At 52.5% G+C, this 18772-nt stretch overlaps 1 protein-coding gene across 6 annotated transcripts in view; it reads right to left on the bottom strand.

Annotated features, from left to right (window-relative positions):
• The window catches only part of KIRREL3 (kirre like nephrin family adhesion molecule 3), a 551192-nt gene that overhangs the window by 94537 nt on the left and 437883 nt on the right, over positions 1–18772 (bottom strand). For all 6 annotated transcript variants that reach the window (XM_060605198.3, XM_060605200.3, XM_060605199.3 and 3 more), the window contains one exon: positions 933–1082. In XM_060605198.3, coding sequence (XP_060461181.1) covers positions 933–1082 — 150 coding nt within the window. The remainder of the gene's footprint in view (positions 1–932; positions 1083–18772) is intronic.

Below are 18772 nucleotides of genomic sequence, written 5' to 3'. Positions count from 1 at the left end.
CATCATGTTCCCGAGTGCACTTCGATTTTTATTTTCCTGCAGCTGTACGCCACGAGAGAAGCAAAGCTACTTCTCAGTCGAATACGTATGTTTTTCTACACCTCCACCCTCAGCGGTTCCCCAGTGGCAGGGACGCCCAGATCTCTTGTTCTGAATTTTATAGGTTATGCTAAGCCCAGCAGTCCCATGTTTACTTTCCCCAGGGGAGAATGATAATTGCTGGGGGCTGAGTGACCAGGAGGATGATGCTCTTCTTTTTTGTCCCCAGGGAGAGAGGATGGACCGTGAAGACATCTGTATGAGCTTAAGGACTGACATCCACAATCGTTCACAGAAGACAGGGCCTGTGGCATTGAGCAGGGAGGTCAGATGCCAGCCACAGGAGCCTACTAGGACATTTCTGCTCGACACCAGCCTGGGCAGGGGGCTCAACAGGGCTCGTACTTTAAATGCTCCTTTTCTTTTCTTCCCATCACATGCTAACCCCTAAAACCAAGCAGTTTGGTTGTGAGTTTTCAGTTTATTTGGCTCCCTCTGATCGATGGGAGCTAGGAAAAGCCAGGCTGTGATGTAAGTGGGGAATACATTTTGGACCCAGATACGGGGACACTTTACCTTTGGAAATGTGACTTTACAGGAGTCGTGTCTGACTTTAGAATAGACCCTCCGGAGCAAAAGTGTATTAGGTTCAGGACCAACCACCGGAATTGAGGGTTTACTTGTAATTCCTCACCAGGAGTCAGAGGGCCCTTGAAGTCCCATGGATCCCGGGCCCAGGGCTTGCCTGATCTGACTCTGCCCAGGGGATATTCCACGAGAGCTGGAGATTTGATCTCCAAGTACCAACGAAGATGGGGTTCTCCCCAGGGGGGTGGGTGGGTCATGCGAGAAGGGGTTCCAGGCCTTCCCAGGGAGCTCTTGGGGGTACTCACTTGAGAGGTCCCTGCCCACACCCAGAGCCAAGCCGTCTTTGATCCACAGAACGAAGCCATCATACTCGGGGATGGCGCACAGCAGTGTCACTGGCTGGCCCGACACCACGGCCTGGTCCTGGGGCTGCTGGCTGAAGGAGTATACTTGGCCTAGGAAGGAGACAAGCACAGGGGTCAGTTAGTGCAGGGAGCAGTGCCTGGACGGCTTCTCCTCAAGTTAAGAAGCAGAACAGTTGGCCCAGGGGATAAGCAGCTCTCTCTCCCTCGCCAGCATCTGACTTCCTGCCTGCAGCCCAGCGGCACTTCCTGTCTGCCCCCTGCTTAATTCCCTGCTCTCAGCAGCTGGCTCTCGGCTCAGCCTCCCTGCTCATCCATCCCTAACACACATTCACACTGTGAGGCGGCCTCCCCCAGCCCCCAAAGAGGCCGTGCCCGCCGTGCTTGGGACGATCTCTGCCACTTTCCATTTGGCTCCTACCTACCGCCACATGCTTGCGCCACAACAGGGCAGAGGGGGAGAGAGCCTTCCAGCTGCGAGCATCCTTGGGAGGTGCCTCAAGAAGGCAAGGTCGGGGGGGAGTGGTGTGGTTTGCTTAAAAACCCGAGAACCTGGGAAAAATATTACTGTTTAATTTGGGCCTACGGCCAAATTCCACAGGACACGTGGTGGTATAGTGTGGTCCAGAGTGTGCTGGCAGGAGCTGGAAGTCACCTCGACTCACCCTCTTTGTCCCTTTCTTTCCGATGGCACACCCAATTCTGGCCTCACTGTCCCCTGGGGGAACATCGCCAGGGTGACCCCCAGCTCTCCCCTAGACACCTCAGAGCAAGAAGGCACTGAGCCATCTCAGCAGGTCAGTTCATGTATTCATTTTATTTATTTTTATTATTTTTTTTAATTTTTAAAAAATGTTTTTATTTATTTTTGTGACAGAGAGAGACAGAGCATGAGCAGGGGAGGGGCAGAGAGAGAGGGAGACACAGAATCCGAAGCAGGCTCCAGGCTCTGAGCTGTCAGCACAGAGCCCAACGCGGGGCTCGAACTCATAGACCGTGAGATCGTGACCTGAGCCAAAGTCGGATGCCCAACCAATTGAGCCACCCAGGTGCCCCTATTTTTTTTTTTTTTTTTTAGTGTTTATTTATTTTGAGAGATAGAGAACGAGTGGGGGAGGGGCAGAGAGAAAGAGACAGAATCCCAAGCAGGCTTCATGCAGTTGGCACGAGCCCGATGCGGGGTTCGAACCCATGAAAAGTGAGATCATGACGCGAGCCAAAATCAAGAGTTGGACGCTTAACCCACTGAGCCACCCAGGCGCCCCAGTTCATGTTTTATTACACAAACACACCCACAGTGCATGCAATATGCCAGGCGTTGCTGTAAGATTTTCAAATGCTAGCTCTTTACTATTTTCATCTTCATAACAAACTATGAGGTAGCTACTATTTTGATCCCTGTTTTCTGGACGAGGAAATGAGGCCCGAGGAGGTAAAAAACATGAACAGGAGCTGTGCTAGGTGATGACTTAGCAAGTACTGAGCATGTATCCCCTTTAGTTGTTACAGTAGCCATCACACCCGGATCTCACCAACCCCAGTTCGCAGGGGCTTGGAGGTTAACTAAATCATCTGGGAATTGTCTCCCGGCAGGACTAGGGCTGTAGATGAAGACTTTCTGGCTCTGAAGACCGTGTTTTCACCTGCTGAGCTGTGCTGTGCTCAGATCCCTAAGCTGGTCCTGCAGGGAATGCTGAGGAAGCAGGGTGATATGATCCCTCTTCCCCGGGAGGCCACAGCCGAACGGACAACAGGACACCGACGTTTCCTGAGCCCCCGACCCACAGTGGCCTCCATTCTGTTACCTGCACAGTTATATTGCAGGGCAGAAATATCCCAATTTTACGGCAAAGTAAACAGGATCAGAGAGGCAAAGTAAGCTGCCCAAGATCACACAGCTAATGAGCGGTGGAGCTGGGGTTCGATGGGGGTCCATGTGGCTTCCAAGCCCACATTCTTTCCCACGCCCTGCCTGGCAGATACAGATACACGCTGAGGGAAGGTGGACCTGGTGGGCAGGTTGTTGCCACGGCCTCTTCTCCCCGACGTGGGAGAGCCAGGGACAGACACGGAGGTCCTGGACGCTAGCTGTTGCCCATCCTGGGGACACAATACCCCAGGCTTGGACCACGGGTAAGGCCATGCTCTTAGCAGCAGACAGCCCCAATAAGGGGGTGACTGACATATACAGAACCCGAGGGAAGCTGGGCATGGTGGCCAAGTGGGTGCGGGGGCTCCCCGAGAGGAGCCGCGGAATCCACATCAGAGAACTCATGGCAGGGGGGAAGGTAGCTGCGTTTACAACCTGATGAGATCTTGGCTGGGTCTCTGAGGAGTCTCATTAAAAATCAAATTGGCCCTGAATTGTGGGAGTAACACTTTTTATTCTGATTTGAGCTTTACAAATTAGATTTCATAGGACATTTTAATCAGCTATGTGTGGTGGGTTTATTTATTTCTTTCCTCTCAGTCTCTTCAAGTTCTCTGTTGTAATTAGACCGTTTCTGGCACCAAAGCAAGAGAGAAAGAAGGAGAAAGAGAATGGAGAAGAGAAAGGAGAAGTGGGGGAGGGGGGCAGGTAGCTGGAGAAAGTGGAAGGGGACTGGGTGAGGGAGAAAGGGGAGGGTTGGAGAGGCCAGAAGAGGGGAGACAGGGAAGGAGGGGTGAGGGAGGAGGGGAGGTGAGGGGAGGAGAAGGGAGGGCTGGGAGGGGCACTCCTTTCTGAGGCTCTTTTTTCCCTGGCTCAATGATGATTTCACAGCTCCTTCTTTTATATCAAAATCTTTCTTGCGAGAAAGACAGTGTCAAGACAGCCGCAATGGCTGCCAGAGATTGTGTTCTCAGAATTAGCAGGTTGTCAGCTGGGGGTGGAGGGGTTAGATCGAGAAGGGCCCCAGACAAATGGTGTGGAGCCTGCAGTGGGAAGTGTCACCTTCTCCCACCTCCAGTCCTGCTTCCTCTGGGTGTGGGTGAGGACAACAGAGAATGGGGGTACAGGGAGCATCCCGAGGGGGTGCGGGTGGGGTGGGGGTGAGCCCTGGGTGGTGCAGGGAAAGCGGAGGGGGGGGGCAGGGCCATGCCCTGAGGGAGGAGAGGGGCTGCCATCAGGAGACTGGCCCTGGAGGAGGACGCTGAGTGGTGACTACCCACTTTGGATAGTGTCTCAGAGCCAGGAGTTGGGGCAGCTACAAGATCCCCCAGGATAAGCCCTGAGCCCACAGAGAGCAGCCAGGAGGGGCAGGGAAGAACATACCCCCAGGCTTCAGAGAGCTTTGGGCACCCACGTGGGGTCTGTTTGGATCCCTTCGACTTTTCTATGGAAAGAATGTCTCTGGGACACCTGGGTGGCTCCGTGGGTTAAACATCCGACTTCGGCTCAGGTCAGGATCTCGTGGTCTGTGAGTTCAGGCCCCGTGTCGGGCTCTGTGCTGATGGCTCAGAGCTCGGAGCCTGCTTCGGATTCCGTGTCTCCCTCTCTCTCTGCCCCTCCCTGGCTCATGCTCTGTCTCTCTGTCTCTCAAAAATAAATAAATGTAAAAATAAAATAAAATAAAATGAAAAGAATGTCTCTGGGTGGGGCAGGGTGGGGAGACAGATACACAGGAGAACAGTCTCAGAAACACCACTCAAACGACATTATTCACCCATTCATTTTTTGGGAGGGAAGGATTGGTGCTCTGACAATTTCCTTTTATCAATCTAATTTTATTTTCTGTGCATTAAATATAAGCCACTAGGAATATTTTTTCTTTCAAATCAATGAGATGCTTTTTCAAACAGAATCATGAGTGGAGTGTCACTATCTACAGCAGATAAAAGTCACGGTGCTGTGGGTGGAGGGGACATGGAGGGACGGGGCACGCTGTCTTTTCACCCATAGGGCACACCTTGAGGCTTCTCTTTCAGGCTTAAGCGCCTCTAGGAACATAGCGGACAAGCCCCCGTTGTCGTTTCTTGCCCAAAAGGTAGTCTTCACCCATTCCCTCATATCCCGTTTTCTGTTCCCTGTCTTTCCTACTCTGAGGATGTGAACTGCAAATGAGCCTGGGATCTTTTCTAGAACCTCGTGGGTGGTATGGTAAGCAGCCAGGAAGCTCCTTGAGAACATCTGTTGATTCACACATTTATTGAGACCTGGTATCAGGCAGGCATCGCACGGTCTCGTGAGAAGCAGACAGATATGACGTGGTCCTTCCCTCCAGGAGCTAACGTTTATTTGCCCACCACACCCAGATGGCTCTGATCTGGGCACAGAGCATGTGCTGCACCGACTCGACACCCCTTGCACCATCCATCCCAGGATTTCTGCCTCAGTTTCTCATTGTGCCCCCTGGCCTTCTTCTGCAGTGAAGCCTGGCAGTCAGGGTAACCTCCTTTTCCTGCTTTGTTTTCAATCTGTCACCATCACCAAGTGTGGCCCAGCCCTCCCCCACAGCACCTCTCAGACGCACCCTTTCCTCTCTATTCCTATCGCTATAATCCGAAGTCAGGGCCCTCACCACCTCAACCTGGCTTCTTTCAACAGTCTGTGAAGGCCTTCAGGTCCTGCCCTGGAGGGTTCTTCCTAAGGCACCGTTTTCCTCATGTGCTCTCCCTTTTCTAAGGGTGGAAACTCTAATGGCTTCCCACTGCCCACAGGCACCTGACGGGCTTCTCCAAAATCTGACTCCCTTCCCCCTCGGTGCTCAATAGTCACCTGTGCCGGGCGTTCACTCATGTTGTCCCATGTCGCCGGTGTTCCGCCATTCTGGAATCACCCCTCACCCCTCTCCCAGGGTCTCCCTGACCAGCCCTGCCCGCACTGAAGGCCAAGTTCTTCTCCACGAGCTTTGGCTGTATCTCTAGGCACTGCCTGTCACCGAAGGGGGATCTTCTCTCTTCTCCCCTCTTCCCTACTTCCCCATTTTTCTTCCTTCTTATCTCCCTTAATTTCTTCAAACCTTCATTGAGCACTTACTGTATATCAGACACAGAAAGGCACCGAAGTAAATGAGAAACGGAGGGTAAACTCTTGAGGGTATGGGCCACGGCTGTCTTTTTCATCTTGTATTCTCAGCACCTCGTCCGGTGTGTAAGCAGCAAATAAACTCAAGCTTGTGACCTTGTGGCCTACCTATGCTAGTTTGGCTCCTGAGATCTGCGGTCATGAAGGAAAACTGTTTTTATGATATAAAGTACTGATTAGGCAGGTATCGTGCTGAGCACACTACACGGAAGGAGGGAAGTGAGAAATCAGGGGGAAGGGACAGTGTCTCAAGGAGTCAGGCTTTACAGGATAAAAATAACTGAATTATTCATGGAAGACCTACTTTAACCAATTCTTGCTAGTTAGGTGTTACTATCCACATTTCACAGATGAACGGAGGCTCCTAGTGGGTCCAGATGCAATTCAAGGTCACCCAGTGGGCCTAGGTGTCATTCAAGGTCATGTAGTGGCCCAGGTGCACTTCAAGGTCACACAATGGGCCCAGGTATAATTCAGACCCCAATGTCTTTTTTTAATAAGAAAACCCTGTTTTCTTGCCACTATCCCATGTTGGTTATTAAAAGAAGGGTCTCGGGGCGCCGAGAGAGAGACAGAGTGCGAGTGGGGGAGGGGCAGAGAGAGAGGGAGACACAGAATCCGAAGCAGGCTCCAGGCTCCGAGCTGTCAGCAAAGAGCCCCTGGGAAGTCACAGAACCCACCGGAGACTGCCCTCTCTCTTGCCCTTGGCCAGGACTGAAAGGTCTAAGGGAAACTCTAAGGGAGGGCCTGATGGAAACACACTTGGTGGGTCAGACGGAGTGCAATGTGGTCCCAGTGGTGGCTGCGGGCACACTTTCCTGTCGGCTGTCCCAGGAAGGCAGGGGCCCTGCAGAGCCCCTGAGGTGACTGTGGGCAGCCTGCACGCTCCCTGAATGCCCAGGCTGCTGTGGACTTTTCAGGCCAAGAAGGCACCTTCCCAACACTCCAGCTGGGCCTTTAGGACACTGAACTTGGGAGGGACGTGCTTCTCCCTACTGGGCTCAAGAGGAGAAGCGCCAGCCTCAAGGTCCTGCAGTGGTTCAGTGGGGATTAGAGCCTGGCTCTGAAGGCTCCCAGCACGGAGACCTCCCTCCACCTGCTCAGCAGGTGGGAAGCAAGAGTCTGGAGGCCAGGTGGGGCCTTCTCTTCAAACTGCAGGAAGCAGGAGCGGTAGCTGGTTGGGAAGGTTTCAGAGGAGGGTGGGCTCTGACGCCCCATCCTGACGAGCCATGTGTGCCCCCCACGTGGCGGGTTCTGAGTCAGGACGGCTGCAGCGAGGCAGGCGCTGGTGACTGGCAGGCGGGAGGAGGTATGGGGGTGACACAGCGGCGGCAGGTGGCAGGAGGGCTTTCAGCTCTTCTGTGCTGAAAAGGACAGGTGCAGGTGCAGCCGGCCCGGGGAGGTGGCATCAGAAAGCCCCTGGAGGGCTCTGGTCCTGGGGCAGAGCGCCCCCGCCCCCACCAGAGCACAGCTCAGAGACCTCCCCTCCTGCCTCCCTGCCTGCCCCGTCCTCCCGCCAGCTGTTTCCTTCTGCTCTCTGCTCAGGAGCCTCACAGGTCAGCTTCTCCCTCCTCACGACTTGCCCACACTGCTTTCTTCAAAGCCCCCCACCACCACCCAGATTCCCATCTCTCCTCCCACCTTCATCTCCATCAGCCCACGAGGCTCCCTGAAGGGGCCACCCCCTCCCAGCCCTGACCGCACAGCCCCTCACCTTAGACTCTTTTGGGGGACTTGCGACACACATTAGCACGGAATGAACCATCACCATCTGGCTCTGGGAGGTCCCCAGTGTCTTCCAGTAAAATATTTAAAGTGCTGAAGACCCCATGATTCTCTATGAGCTCATACACCTCTGGCCCTTGACCTGAAATCACCTCTCAATTCCTAATTATTTCTTGCGGAGGGAAGAGGCGTTTTGAATGGAAGACAGGCTGTGAGGGCCAAATTACTGAGAGTGAGAGTTTTTTATAGCAGTGCCTCTGGGGGCCTGGGTGCTGTGGTGTGTACAGGCACATGTCTGTGCACGCACATGTGCGTGTGTGTGTGTGTGTGTGTGTGTGTGTAACAAGTAGGAAGAGGGCCCAGTGGACCCATGTACATGGTGGTCAGGGTCCTTAATGTCAGGATCAGGTCACCCACCCTTGCCACCCATAACTGTCAACCCCAGATCCTTGGGGGATACCTTCTGGTACTCTAAGTGTCCTGTGTTTGGTGAATACCTCTATGGGCGTATGTGTTAGTGCCTCTCCCCTAGTCACTGATCTGGTATTCGGCGGTTCTATGGCGGTGGTGAGAGGGAATACGCACAGGGTCAGCGTGGGCTGGTGCAAACAACATGAGGTTTGGGGTTAGTGTAACCAAAGAGAGAAAGCCTCAGTGCACACTGCACTGGAGCCTGATATGGGAAGCAGGGTTGCTGATGTCCCCATGTCCCTGACATACCTTTTTTTTCAGTCTGTGCTCAGCGGTCAGACCAGAGGCAGTCCAGAGATGGCATGAGGGGCTCACTCTCCCCGTCTCCTCTCTTGGACTGGGGCACTTTGGTCAAGACTTTGCTCCAGCAGCAGACGGAAGGGAGGTGACCACTGTCCTTAGGGTCAATCCCAGCTTGACCTGGGCAGGAGCTAGGCCACCTGGAACGATTGCCCAGTTTCTAAGGAGCCCAGTGCTCTGCAAACACATGCACACAGCCACCCTCATCCTGCTCCTTCAGAGTGGGAGAAAACTGGCAGACAAGCAGGGTCCTGAGAGGCTGAGTGGTGCCCTGGGGATGCCTAGTGGCCCAGGAACAGGTGGAGTAAGGTCTCCAGTGCCCCGGGGAAGCAGCCACCACCACCCCTGTGCCTGAGCGTGGGGCAGCCCAGTGAAATCCTGCCTGCTTCAAATCTCAGGACATTCTGCAAAAACTTACTGCGAGTGTGTGGATGGCCACATTTGCCACAAGTCACGAGGCTACAAGGCAGAAAGTGCTCAGTCTCCTCGCGAGGTCACATAAAGTTCTTTGGGGTTGAGAAAGGCCTACTGCAAGCACGAGGGCTGGAGGGAGGAAACCTAGAGGCTTCCTGGACGAGGAATCATGATAATAGGGAATTCAGTGGAGGACAGGTGTCATTCTGGGTTAGGAGAAACGTGCAAGGAAAAGCATGAGTGATGAGTAACTTCAGGGACCTGCTTTGAGTACCTGCCAGGGCCTGGGTCTCGGATAGTGGAAAGAACACAGGGACAGGCAAGCCAGGGAAGGAACTCTGGCCCCGTCACTAGCAATATGATCTGGGTCCCATTCCTCACCCACTCCCAGCCTCAGTTTCCTCATCTGGAAAATGGAAGTGACATGCCTACTTTGCAAAGCTGCCATGAGGAGAGGACTCATGTGTAAATGATCCTGGCACACTCAGGTGTTTCATAAAGGGCTGTTCTTCTTTGCCTCACCATCCACGAGCCCAGGACTGTCAAAAATGGAGCCACACAGCACCTAGAGTGAAGGATCCCAGAGCTGGGAAGGGAGGCTCTGCAAATCTGAAGTTGGACTGATTAAATCTGCTTCTTCCCATGAGTCATGCAGGTGAGAGAGAGCATTTGGGGCCTCCTGTAGCTCTGTCATTGCCATGGTCCCAGCCAACGTCAGTCTCATGGAGCTGCCTGGTCAGCCATGCAGAAAAGGCTCAAATGTTGCCGCCTGCTCTGCTATTAGTGACCAATTGGGGAAGGCTTTAAGCATACTTGTACTGGGGATATTTATCGCCAGCTTTCTCCTAGCCTGGAGGATGCAAATTGCCTCATAGGAGATGAAAGGAAACCGCCCTTATCCCCAGAAGCCAGCAGAAATCTTCTTCCTTGAAGAGGAGGAAGGAGTCAGCTCAGAGGCCCCTAGCTGGTACCGAAATAATGCCAGGCAGAGTGGGAAGGGGCGAGGGCAAGATAGATCACATCTGGAAGCCCAAGTCTTGGACTTCTGCTGTTTTCCTGCTGCTCAGCACAGGACCAGCTCCTGATGCAGGAGAATGAATTCTGGGAAGTTTCCAGAATGCCTTGTCATGTCCTACTCCGGGGAGAGGACTGGGGGTGATGGGGTTATGTCTGAGCCCACTGACTAATTAAGCTGTTTGTTAGGGAGAGTGGAATGGTACCTTTGATGGTGCCGGCCACAGGCAGGGGCAGGTCCCCGTGTCTCCAAGGCCTCTGGCTGGGTGCGGGGATGCAGAGTGGGGACTGACGTATTTTCTGTGACAAGGAGCTTAGAGCCCGGGGGAGACAAACAGGTGCACAAGGGACCGGAATAACCGACGTTACACAGTCAGTGCCAAAAGTGAGGTGTAAAGAAAGTCCCGAGGAAGGAACATTGTTCCTTCTGAGGGAAGGAGGGAACGAGTCACAGAAGGCTTGGCTTCTGAAGTGGCCTCGAAGGGTAAATGAGATGAGGGCAAGAAGGAAATGTTTCCTGGGATCGGAAACAGCATGAATAGAGCATGGAGGTCAGAATGGGCTCGGGGATGGGGTGCCTGGGTGGCTCAGTCTGTTAAGCCTCTGACTCTTGGCTTTGGCTCAGGTCATGATCTCTCGGTTCATGAGTTCAAGCCCCGCGTTGGGCTCTGCGCTAAGGGCGTGGAGCCTGCTTGGGATTCTCTTTCTTTCTCTTTCCCTCTGCCCCCCTCCCACTCATGCTCATGCTCTCTCTCTCGAAAGAAAGAAAGAAAGAAAGAAAGAAAGAAAGAGAAAGAAAACGTGCTCAGAGAATAAGAGCTGAGGCTGCATGGTTTTGTCTTGATCTCTGGCTCTGCCATTGCAAAGTGTCTCTGGGCACGTTCCTCAGGCCCTCTGAACCCGAGTTTCCCCATTGGGATAGTAACCAGTGCTTGCTGGGTTGTTTGTGAGAATTAAACAGGACGATATGTGTGAAGAGCCCAGAGCCCTGCACGCCTTCCACAGCAGAGCCGCTTCCATCACTACGAACCTGTAGGATGGGTGCATGGCACGTGGGCATGTCAGGTGTTCAGCAGGACGCATGTCTAGGGAATCATGGTAGGTCTGACTGTGTAGGCCCTCCAATGCATGCTAAGAAGTTGGCACTTGATGCGAAATCATCAAAGGGTTCTGACCCACATGCTCAGATCTGAGTTTTGGGAAGATCACAGCGGTGACAGTGAGTAGGGTGGATGAAGGAGGATAATCTGAAGATGGGAAGCCTGATCAGAAAGATTATGCTGTCAACAGAGCTCAGGCTAAAGCTGCGTCCGTGGAAAGAAGCAAGTGGATTTAGGAGTCACTTGGATGACAGCGGATGAGAGACAGGGGGGCATAAAGGCGCCCCTCCCCCTGGCCTGTAGGACAGGTGGGAAGGGGGAACAGATGACTTACTTGTGGAACCATTTCTGTATCAGGAGGGGAAGCGTGTTGGGGGGCAGTGAGTTCAGCTGTAAATATGTTGATGGAGAAGGGCCCTGAATCATCAGGAGAAGGTGTCCTGGGTATAATTGGGTCCGTGGGTCCGGGGGAAGCTGGTGTGAATAACTCAACGCTTACTGAGCACTTACATGGTTCAGGCAGTAGGGACACGGTTCTACAATGGGTCCTCACCTTTTGGTGTTGACCTGGGAGTTCATCTCCAGATACGGAGAGTTATGAATGTTGACGTGGCTGTCTAAGAGGGACACGGTTACTCCAGGCTGGGTGTCTTGGGCACAGCTGGCTCGGGTGGTACAGTTAGCTCCTATCAGCTTTGCATAGGTTTAGAGCCCTGTCGGGACGGCAAGAGGTCACCCAACCCTATCTTCCTTTGGATTCCCTGGAAATACCAACAGGGAAGCCGGAAGAACAAGGCAGGGGTGGAAGGGGCGGGGGGACATCTCTCCATTGTGTCTTCTAGACCTCTCTGCTGCGAGAGGGACTTGAAAACACTTTCACCCTCAACATTATCATTTGCAGCCACTAGTAGCTTGATTTGGACACATGGGTGAGGAGAAGCTTGCCAATATCACACACGTTCCAGAAACTGCCTGGATTTTTATTTGGGCTTGCACAGGACAGCCAGACTGCTCTTCCCAGAGCTGGATGTGGGGCAGAAATTCGGAGGCCACGCTTTCCTGTCCTCGCTCCTTGTCTGAGCTGGGGCAGCCCGGTTTGCCTGCGATTCTCCCGGTCTCACACACCTCTCGTCAGGATGCACAATCCGCCAAGGTTGTCCTGGACAGCATGGGTCTTTAATGAAGAGCAATGGGGCTGGCCGAGGCAGGGTGACTCCAAAGTCACTATAAATCCTTCGCCTACTGATTATCAGCCCGTGGCCCGGGCCAGAGCCTGCACTGTCCTCATTAGTGGCAGGGAGAGATAATCCTCAATCCATTCAGCCAAGTTCTGGATGCCAAGAAGACGCTGATAAGTGCTGCTGGAAATACTGGTGCATCGGTACCCGTGAAGGAGCCCATCCATCCCTGCCTGCGGTCAGCCCAGAGTCTGACCGAGATGGGAAGGGCAGAGTTGTGTGGGCTTTGGTGGTGACGGTGGGGGGAGGGTATACACTATAGAGGGGAGACGCTCCAGGAAGCCCATGAAAGCTGGAGGCCTGGATGCTGTCTCAGGCTTGCTGCAGGCTGACCATGGGGCCCAGGCTAAGCCCCTTTCTTTCTCTGAGCCTCAGGCACTTAAGTGTTCAGGAGTATGTGCTCTCTACACCATTGTTAGGGGAGGGGAGGAGCAGCATGAGAGAAAAGAGGTGATGCTGAAGAGCAGGACAGAGCTAGGTCGTTAGCTTGGAAGCAAGCGTAGGCCTTGGGCCTTGGGCAGACTGAGCTCGTATGGTTACCCTCTTAGGGCATATCAGTGTGGGAACTACTGGGAGGCAGGGCTGTGGACTGACTGACCCCAAGGTGTCCACCATCTCTGTTGTCTTTTATTTTTTAATTTGTTCAAAAATTTTGAAAAACGTTTATTTTTGAGAGACAGAGAGAGACATAGAGTGTGAGTAGGGAGGAGCAGACACACACACACACACACACACACACACACACACACACAGAATCCAAAGCAGGCTCCAGGCTCTGAGCTGTCAGCACAGAACCTGACGCGGGGCTCGAACTCACGAACTGTGAGATCATGACCTGAGCTGAAGTCGGGTGCTCAACCGACTGAGCCACCCAGGCGCCCTATGTTTTTAAAATATTTTTAAAGTTTACTTATTATTGAGAGACAGAGAGTGAGCAGGGGAGGGGCAGAGAGCGAGGGAGAGAGTCCCAAGCAGGCTCTGTGCTTTGAGTGCTGAGGCTGATGTGGGGTTTGAACTCATGAACCGTAAGGTCATGACCTGAGCTGAAATTAAGAGTCTACGCTTAACCAACTGAGCCACCCAGGCACCCCTCTCTGTTCCCTTTTAGAAGAGATACTGTAAAGACACAGGAAAGCTGTCCTCTTGGTGAGCACCCAGGCTCAGAAGGTACCATCGGGTGCTGCCTGTGCTGCTTCTTAGCTGTGTGCCCTCGGGCCTGATACTTCCCGTCTCTAAGACTCCCCACGTGTAAAATGTAGGATTTAGACTCAATGTATTAGGTCCCTCCCTTTCAGCCGGAAGGAAGGCTCTTTGTTCTGGTTTATCCAAAGTCTTATTTTTGAGTGGGGGGACCCACAGCTGAAGAAGAATAAAACCGAGGCACGTGGAAGTAAAAGCAAATCTCCCAAGGACACTTGGTCCGTTTGAGGAAGATCCGTGTCCTTAAACCTCATTTTTCCCCCTTGTTTTTTTTAAAACAAACATCTTAAAACAACCATTTTATCCTGGTATAGACCTTGCCAGTGGGAAATTGTTCTAAAAGTCTCCTATGCCTAAGAATCACCTGGGGAATTTGCTGAAAATGCAGTTTCCTGGGTTCCAAGCCAGAAATGCAGGGACAGCAGATCTGAGCTAGGCCAAGGAGTCTGCATTTTGCCCCCCTTCCTGGGTAATCCTGCCGCAGGTGGGTTTTGGTGAATATTTGGGAGGCACTGTTCGATGCAAACAGTGCAGGGTCAGGGGAACGGGGTTCTTTCTGTTTTTGGCTGTCATTGTATTGCCTTGATCTGGCTGCTGTTTCTCTCTGGGCGCACCAGGGTTTCCTTCACGGCTCGGTGAGGGCATTGGATGAAGCCAGTGGTTTTCACACTTTTTTTTTCAGTGCATGGTATCCTTTGCCAGTGGGATCTCATATGGAGCGCCCGTGTGTGAAGTGGGCGGAGGCAGGCTGGGTGAAGCGGGGGGTCTGAGTCCAGCCCCTTGGCTCCCTTGCAGTGGACCCCAAGGTCCCTCTGTGACGTGCTCAAGGAATCAGAAGGTCCTGTGCAGTTCTGATGGTCTCCAGGTGTCGCATGTAGTGCAACAGGGCTGTCTGCCACCGACAGGTACAAAAGCCAGGGTGCACTGTGTGGATAATGCAGTCTGGTCTTGGAAGTATGAGCTACGTTTTACATTTTTTTTAAAGCGGGCGTCACACCCAGTACCGGAGTCCAGTGTGGGGCTCGAACTCAGGATCCCGAGATCAAGAGTCGGATGCTTACCTAAGGATGAGCTACTTTTATGCCACTTTGCATTGGCAACCACAACTCGGACCCGGTGTTTATAGAGAAATCTTCTCATGGCTTCCGGTGTCGTTCCCAACAGGGAGTAAATCGCAATGTCCTGAATTTCTCCCGTCTTGGAGCCCAAATACAATCAGCTCTTAATTATCTTCGTTAATGGAGAGGAGCAAGGGTGTGAATACTCCAAAAATGATGGACATTAATCCTAAGTAACATTCATTTTCAACTTTGGGATGCGTTTTGGTATTCACGTTTGAATATGGATGTGTTTGATGTTCTGGGAAGTTTTAATACTCAACAAAACAAAACAAAACCCAGGGACGGAGCTCCCTCCCACCGCCTGCTCAGCTGGGTGCAGAACATCACCTCTGGTTCTGGCTCTCAGCTAGAGTCCGGCCATACTCCATCCTTCCCCCGGGTCGCTGTGTTTATGGCTCAACACCTTCCCTAGAAGGGGGTGGGGATATTAACTGATTTTGCCTTTAAAGGACTTTCATTCCCTTTGGGACTCATGCAAATAAGAGCAAAATAAGAAGCTGTGAAATGTTAACAGAGGACTTCGTTGAGCAATCTTGGTGATAGCATTTGCCAGGAGTGGGGACAATTTGCCAACAGATAATTGAGAGCTGACTCTATATGTGTCCTAATTAAAAAAGTGATTCTTGTTCTCGCTGCTCTGGGATTCTGGGTGTCCTCTTCTGGTTGGTTTGGGATAGTAACCACGGCTAACTCTTGTGTATACTTTCTACTTCACAAAGAACTTCACATGTGTGATTTTACTCAATCTGCCCTCATGACCTCCTGTGGAGAAGGTTCCAATGTCCGTCCCTCCGTCCTGATGGAGAGACTTGAATGCCAAGGCTCACAGCACGGCTGGCCCCATGTTCCACAGCAAGTGTATGCCTCCCAACCCAGCCCGTGTCCATCTCACTCGGCCTCTTCAGTCACCACCTAACTGTGACCCTGGCAAGGGCTCGGATCATTTGTTTCAACCCTGAAAATGTGTCCGCAAACAACACGCGAAACAAAACAAATGTGCAACGATTGCGCCAGTCTTTGATTGTTTCAATGGAAATGCTGGTCAAGGAGAGGTTTTGTGCTGTGATCACCTTGAGAGGGGGACAGAGTCTGTGCACGCTGCTGGGGGCACCCAGGCTGGGCTGAGGGCTCTGCTTAGTGCCTAGCAGGCTTAGTCTGGGTCTCTGAGCCCATCTCAGAAGATGAGCTGGTGGCCAGAAGGATGGAACCGGCTCCTTGGAGGGGTAACCCCAGCTCCAGCCTGGCCGTTTTCACATCCACAGTCCTCAGAGATAGGGAGAATCTCTTCTATTGTATGGATTAGGAAACAGAAGCTCGGAGAGGTTAAGTAACCTGTCCAAGGTCACAGCTTGTGCTGGAGCCGGCTCTGGGCCTTTGTTTACTCGATAGTTCCCCGTAAGCACAGAGAGCGCTTGAGCTGTGTAGTTAGTTTCCTCTTCAGAAAGCAGAGACTGGCTGTACTCTGTCCTCCAGCTGCCCCCAGCTGTGCTCCAAAAACAGACAGGAACCTGACAGGACATCTGCTTCTTGCCTCGGGCACAGGCTTTGCCCCACCTGCAGACCACAATCAGCAGAGAAACCTCTGATACTCCCGGGCACCCCTGGGGCTGAGATCAGGTCCACGAGCAATAATTCAGGGCAAGAGTCGTCCACAGCTAGGCAGAGGCACGGGCATTTTTGATCCTACCCTGCTGCATCCCCATTCAGAAGCTTTTTTGCAGAGGCCCACCCCCTACACTAGCTTTCTTGCTGAGTCCTGGGCTGGGTGAATAATGACTTCCATTCCCTGCACGGCTGGGGGCTCTGGCCTTTGCGACACCGTAGTGCTGAGCCTCTTATCTGTTCTGAGACCGCCCAAGGAGGACCAGCTGCTGCCCGGAGAGGCCCTTCTGCTGGGGCATGGGATCAGGGGCAGCGAATGGGAGTTTTTTCCCAGGCCCCATTCCCGCCAGCCCCCAGGACATCCCTATTTTCCAGCCAGGAGTGCAGCAGCTCCTCTAATAGAAGAGTTACTCCCGGCTGCGCTAGAGGGAACAGAGGCGCTCTCAAGCCTCTTCCCCTAAATGCAACAATATTTGGTAACACTTGGCGTCTTGGGGAGAGAATTCATGTCCGTAATTAGTTACTGTATATCACCGTTAGTACTCTGCTCAGGATTTACTGGGCAAATACCATTTAACTACACAATAACTACAGGTCCTTGCTGCTTATTGGGTAATTTACTAAGGCTGGGGGAATGGGGCAGGAGGGACTCTGAATAGGAGGCATTGTAACCCCTTGAATCAAACTTTATGAGTTTGGGTTTGGCAGGGAGGTGGCTGCCGGTAGCCAGCTCTCATTGCTTTGTTTTGCAGAGTTGGCTGGCAGACTGCTTCCTTCCCTTTATTTATTGCAGGAGAGGTCTGGGACTGGGGTCTGAGGCTGCCCAGAGCTACGGAGGGCCTTTTGGTAGAGAGGGTCTTTGGCTGAGCACAAAGGAACCCAGCAGGAACCTAGGCTTGGTGTCCTGGGGGCTCCATCCATCCTTCCATTTACTCCCTTGTGGGGCCTCTTTTTGTATCTGGGCCAGTGGGTGGGGAGTACACACGGGGAACTGCCCTTGGCTGGCACTATCACGATAATCCTAAACCCTCTCTTCTCTCTCAAGTGCCACATTGGTTGGGAAGCAGCCATACCCGGACACTTGGCTGGAATTCCCAGCCTTAATCTGCTTGAGCAAAGTCTGTCTTTGTTTGGCCACGCACTGTCTAAACTCCCCTAACCTATTTAGACCACGGAGAGGGGAAGAGACGCAATAATGAAAAACTCAACGTGCAACATTGCCTTACGCAATCTAATAAATTACTCGGTACCCGGCTGCCAGCTCAGAGTAAGCCCGATATTGCCTGCAGTAATTATTTGGATCAAATGCAGTTTATCTGCTTCATATTTGTGCTTCTGTGCTCAGTGGTAACTTATAAATGTCATTGTGGTGTTTATTTGTTATAATGAAACTTAATGGCGTTGGAAGCCAGGAGCAGAGCGGGTGGGGCGGCAGGTTTAAAACAGTCTCTTCATCTCTGGAGAAAGAATGAGGCAAGAGAACATGGAACTGCCCCGGAGGGAGGAGATTTGCAGAGATGGTTGTGTCCTTGTGCTGTGCGGTGGGCAGAGAGGGCCAGGGAAGATCTGGCTAGGTTTAATCCCGGCACTGCCCCATCTGATGTCTTTCCTCCATCTTCTAAGGGTGTTTCACGGGTAGGAGGTGTTTCATGTTCACACCACCCAATGGGTCGCCCAGATAAGACATACAGGCTGTCCAGGGGCTTGAGAGGCTAAAGTCCTATTGGATGGGGATGGAAATGAACACCCCAGGGTGACTGTACTATGGAGGACAGACCATCAGACAGAGGCTGGGAGAAGAGAGTGGGGACAGAAAACAAAGGGAGGGTATCCTGGGGAGCCAAAAGAGGGCACCGCGAGGCTTTCCCCTTTGGGTGAGGAAGCAGCACTGGCAATAAGAAGCACAAAGCATGGACAGAACAGGGAAGAGCTGGCCGGAGGTGGAGGCAGGGCGCCTCACTGACTCTGCAGAAGCAGTATGGACAAGGACGGGCCATTTAATGTTGAATAAAGGGCTTTGGCTTCATACAGCTCTGGACTCTGCCATTGACTAGCTATCCAGCTTTGGGCAAGTTATTTATCCTTCCAGAGTTTCGTTTCCTTATGTGGAAAATGGGAGCAGTAACAGATACCTCTCAGATGGCTGTGACGGTAAGTGAGGTGATGTGTATAAAATGATGAACACGGTGTATGGCACACAGCAAATGATAAGTAAGTGGCCGTGGCGGTGAGTGGCGCATAGTAGGTGTTCAATAAATGTCTGCCGAGTGAATAAATGAATAATAACACTTTCCACCTGTGTGCATTATAAAGCCCTCTTCCAAACAGCTGGGCTTGGATTGAGACCTCACAGACACGCAAGGCTGATCTTATCATCCCCATTTTATAGTGTGAACCTGGAGGAGAATGGTTATGGTAACTTGTTCAAGGCTACTCAGCTGGTACATGGGTGGGCATTGGCTCTTCTGCGTCCCAGAGCAGGATTATCTCTGCCAGTCACGGGGGACAGCTCCCCATCTATGCTGAGAGACTGAGCTCTTTCCTCCTGACCAACTGCCCTGCTCCCTGGAGCCCAGTCACACGGCCTGCACTG

The sequence above is a fragment of the Panthera onca genome, chromosome D1 (assembly GCF_046562875.1).
Source record: "Panthera onca isolate mPanOnc1 chromosome D1, mPanOnc1 haplotype 2, whole genome shotgun sequence".
NCBI classification, from domain to species: domain Eukaryota; kingdom Metazoa; phylum Chordata; class Mammalia; order Carnivora; family Felidae; genus Panthera; species Panthera onca.
Note: the sequence above shows the minus strand (reverse complement) of the source record. Positions and strands in the feature narration are given on the sequence as shown.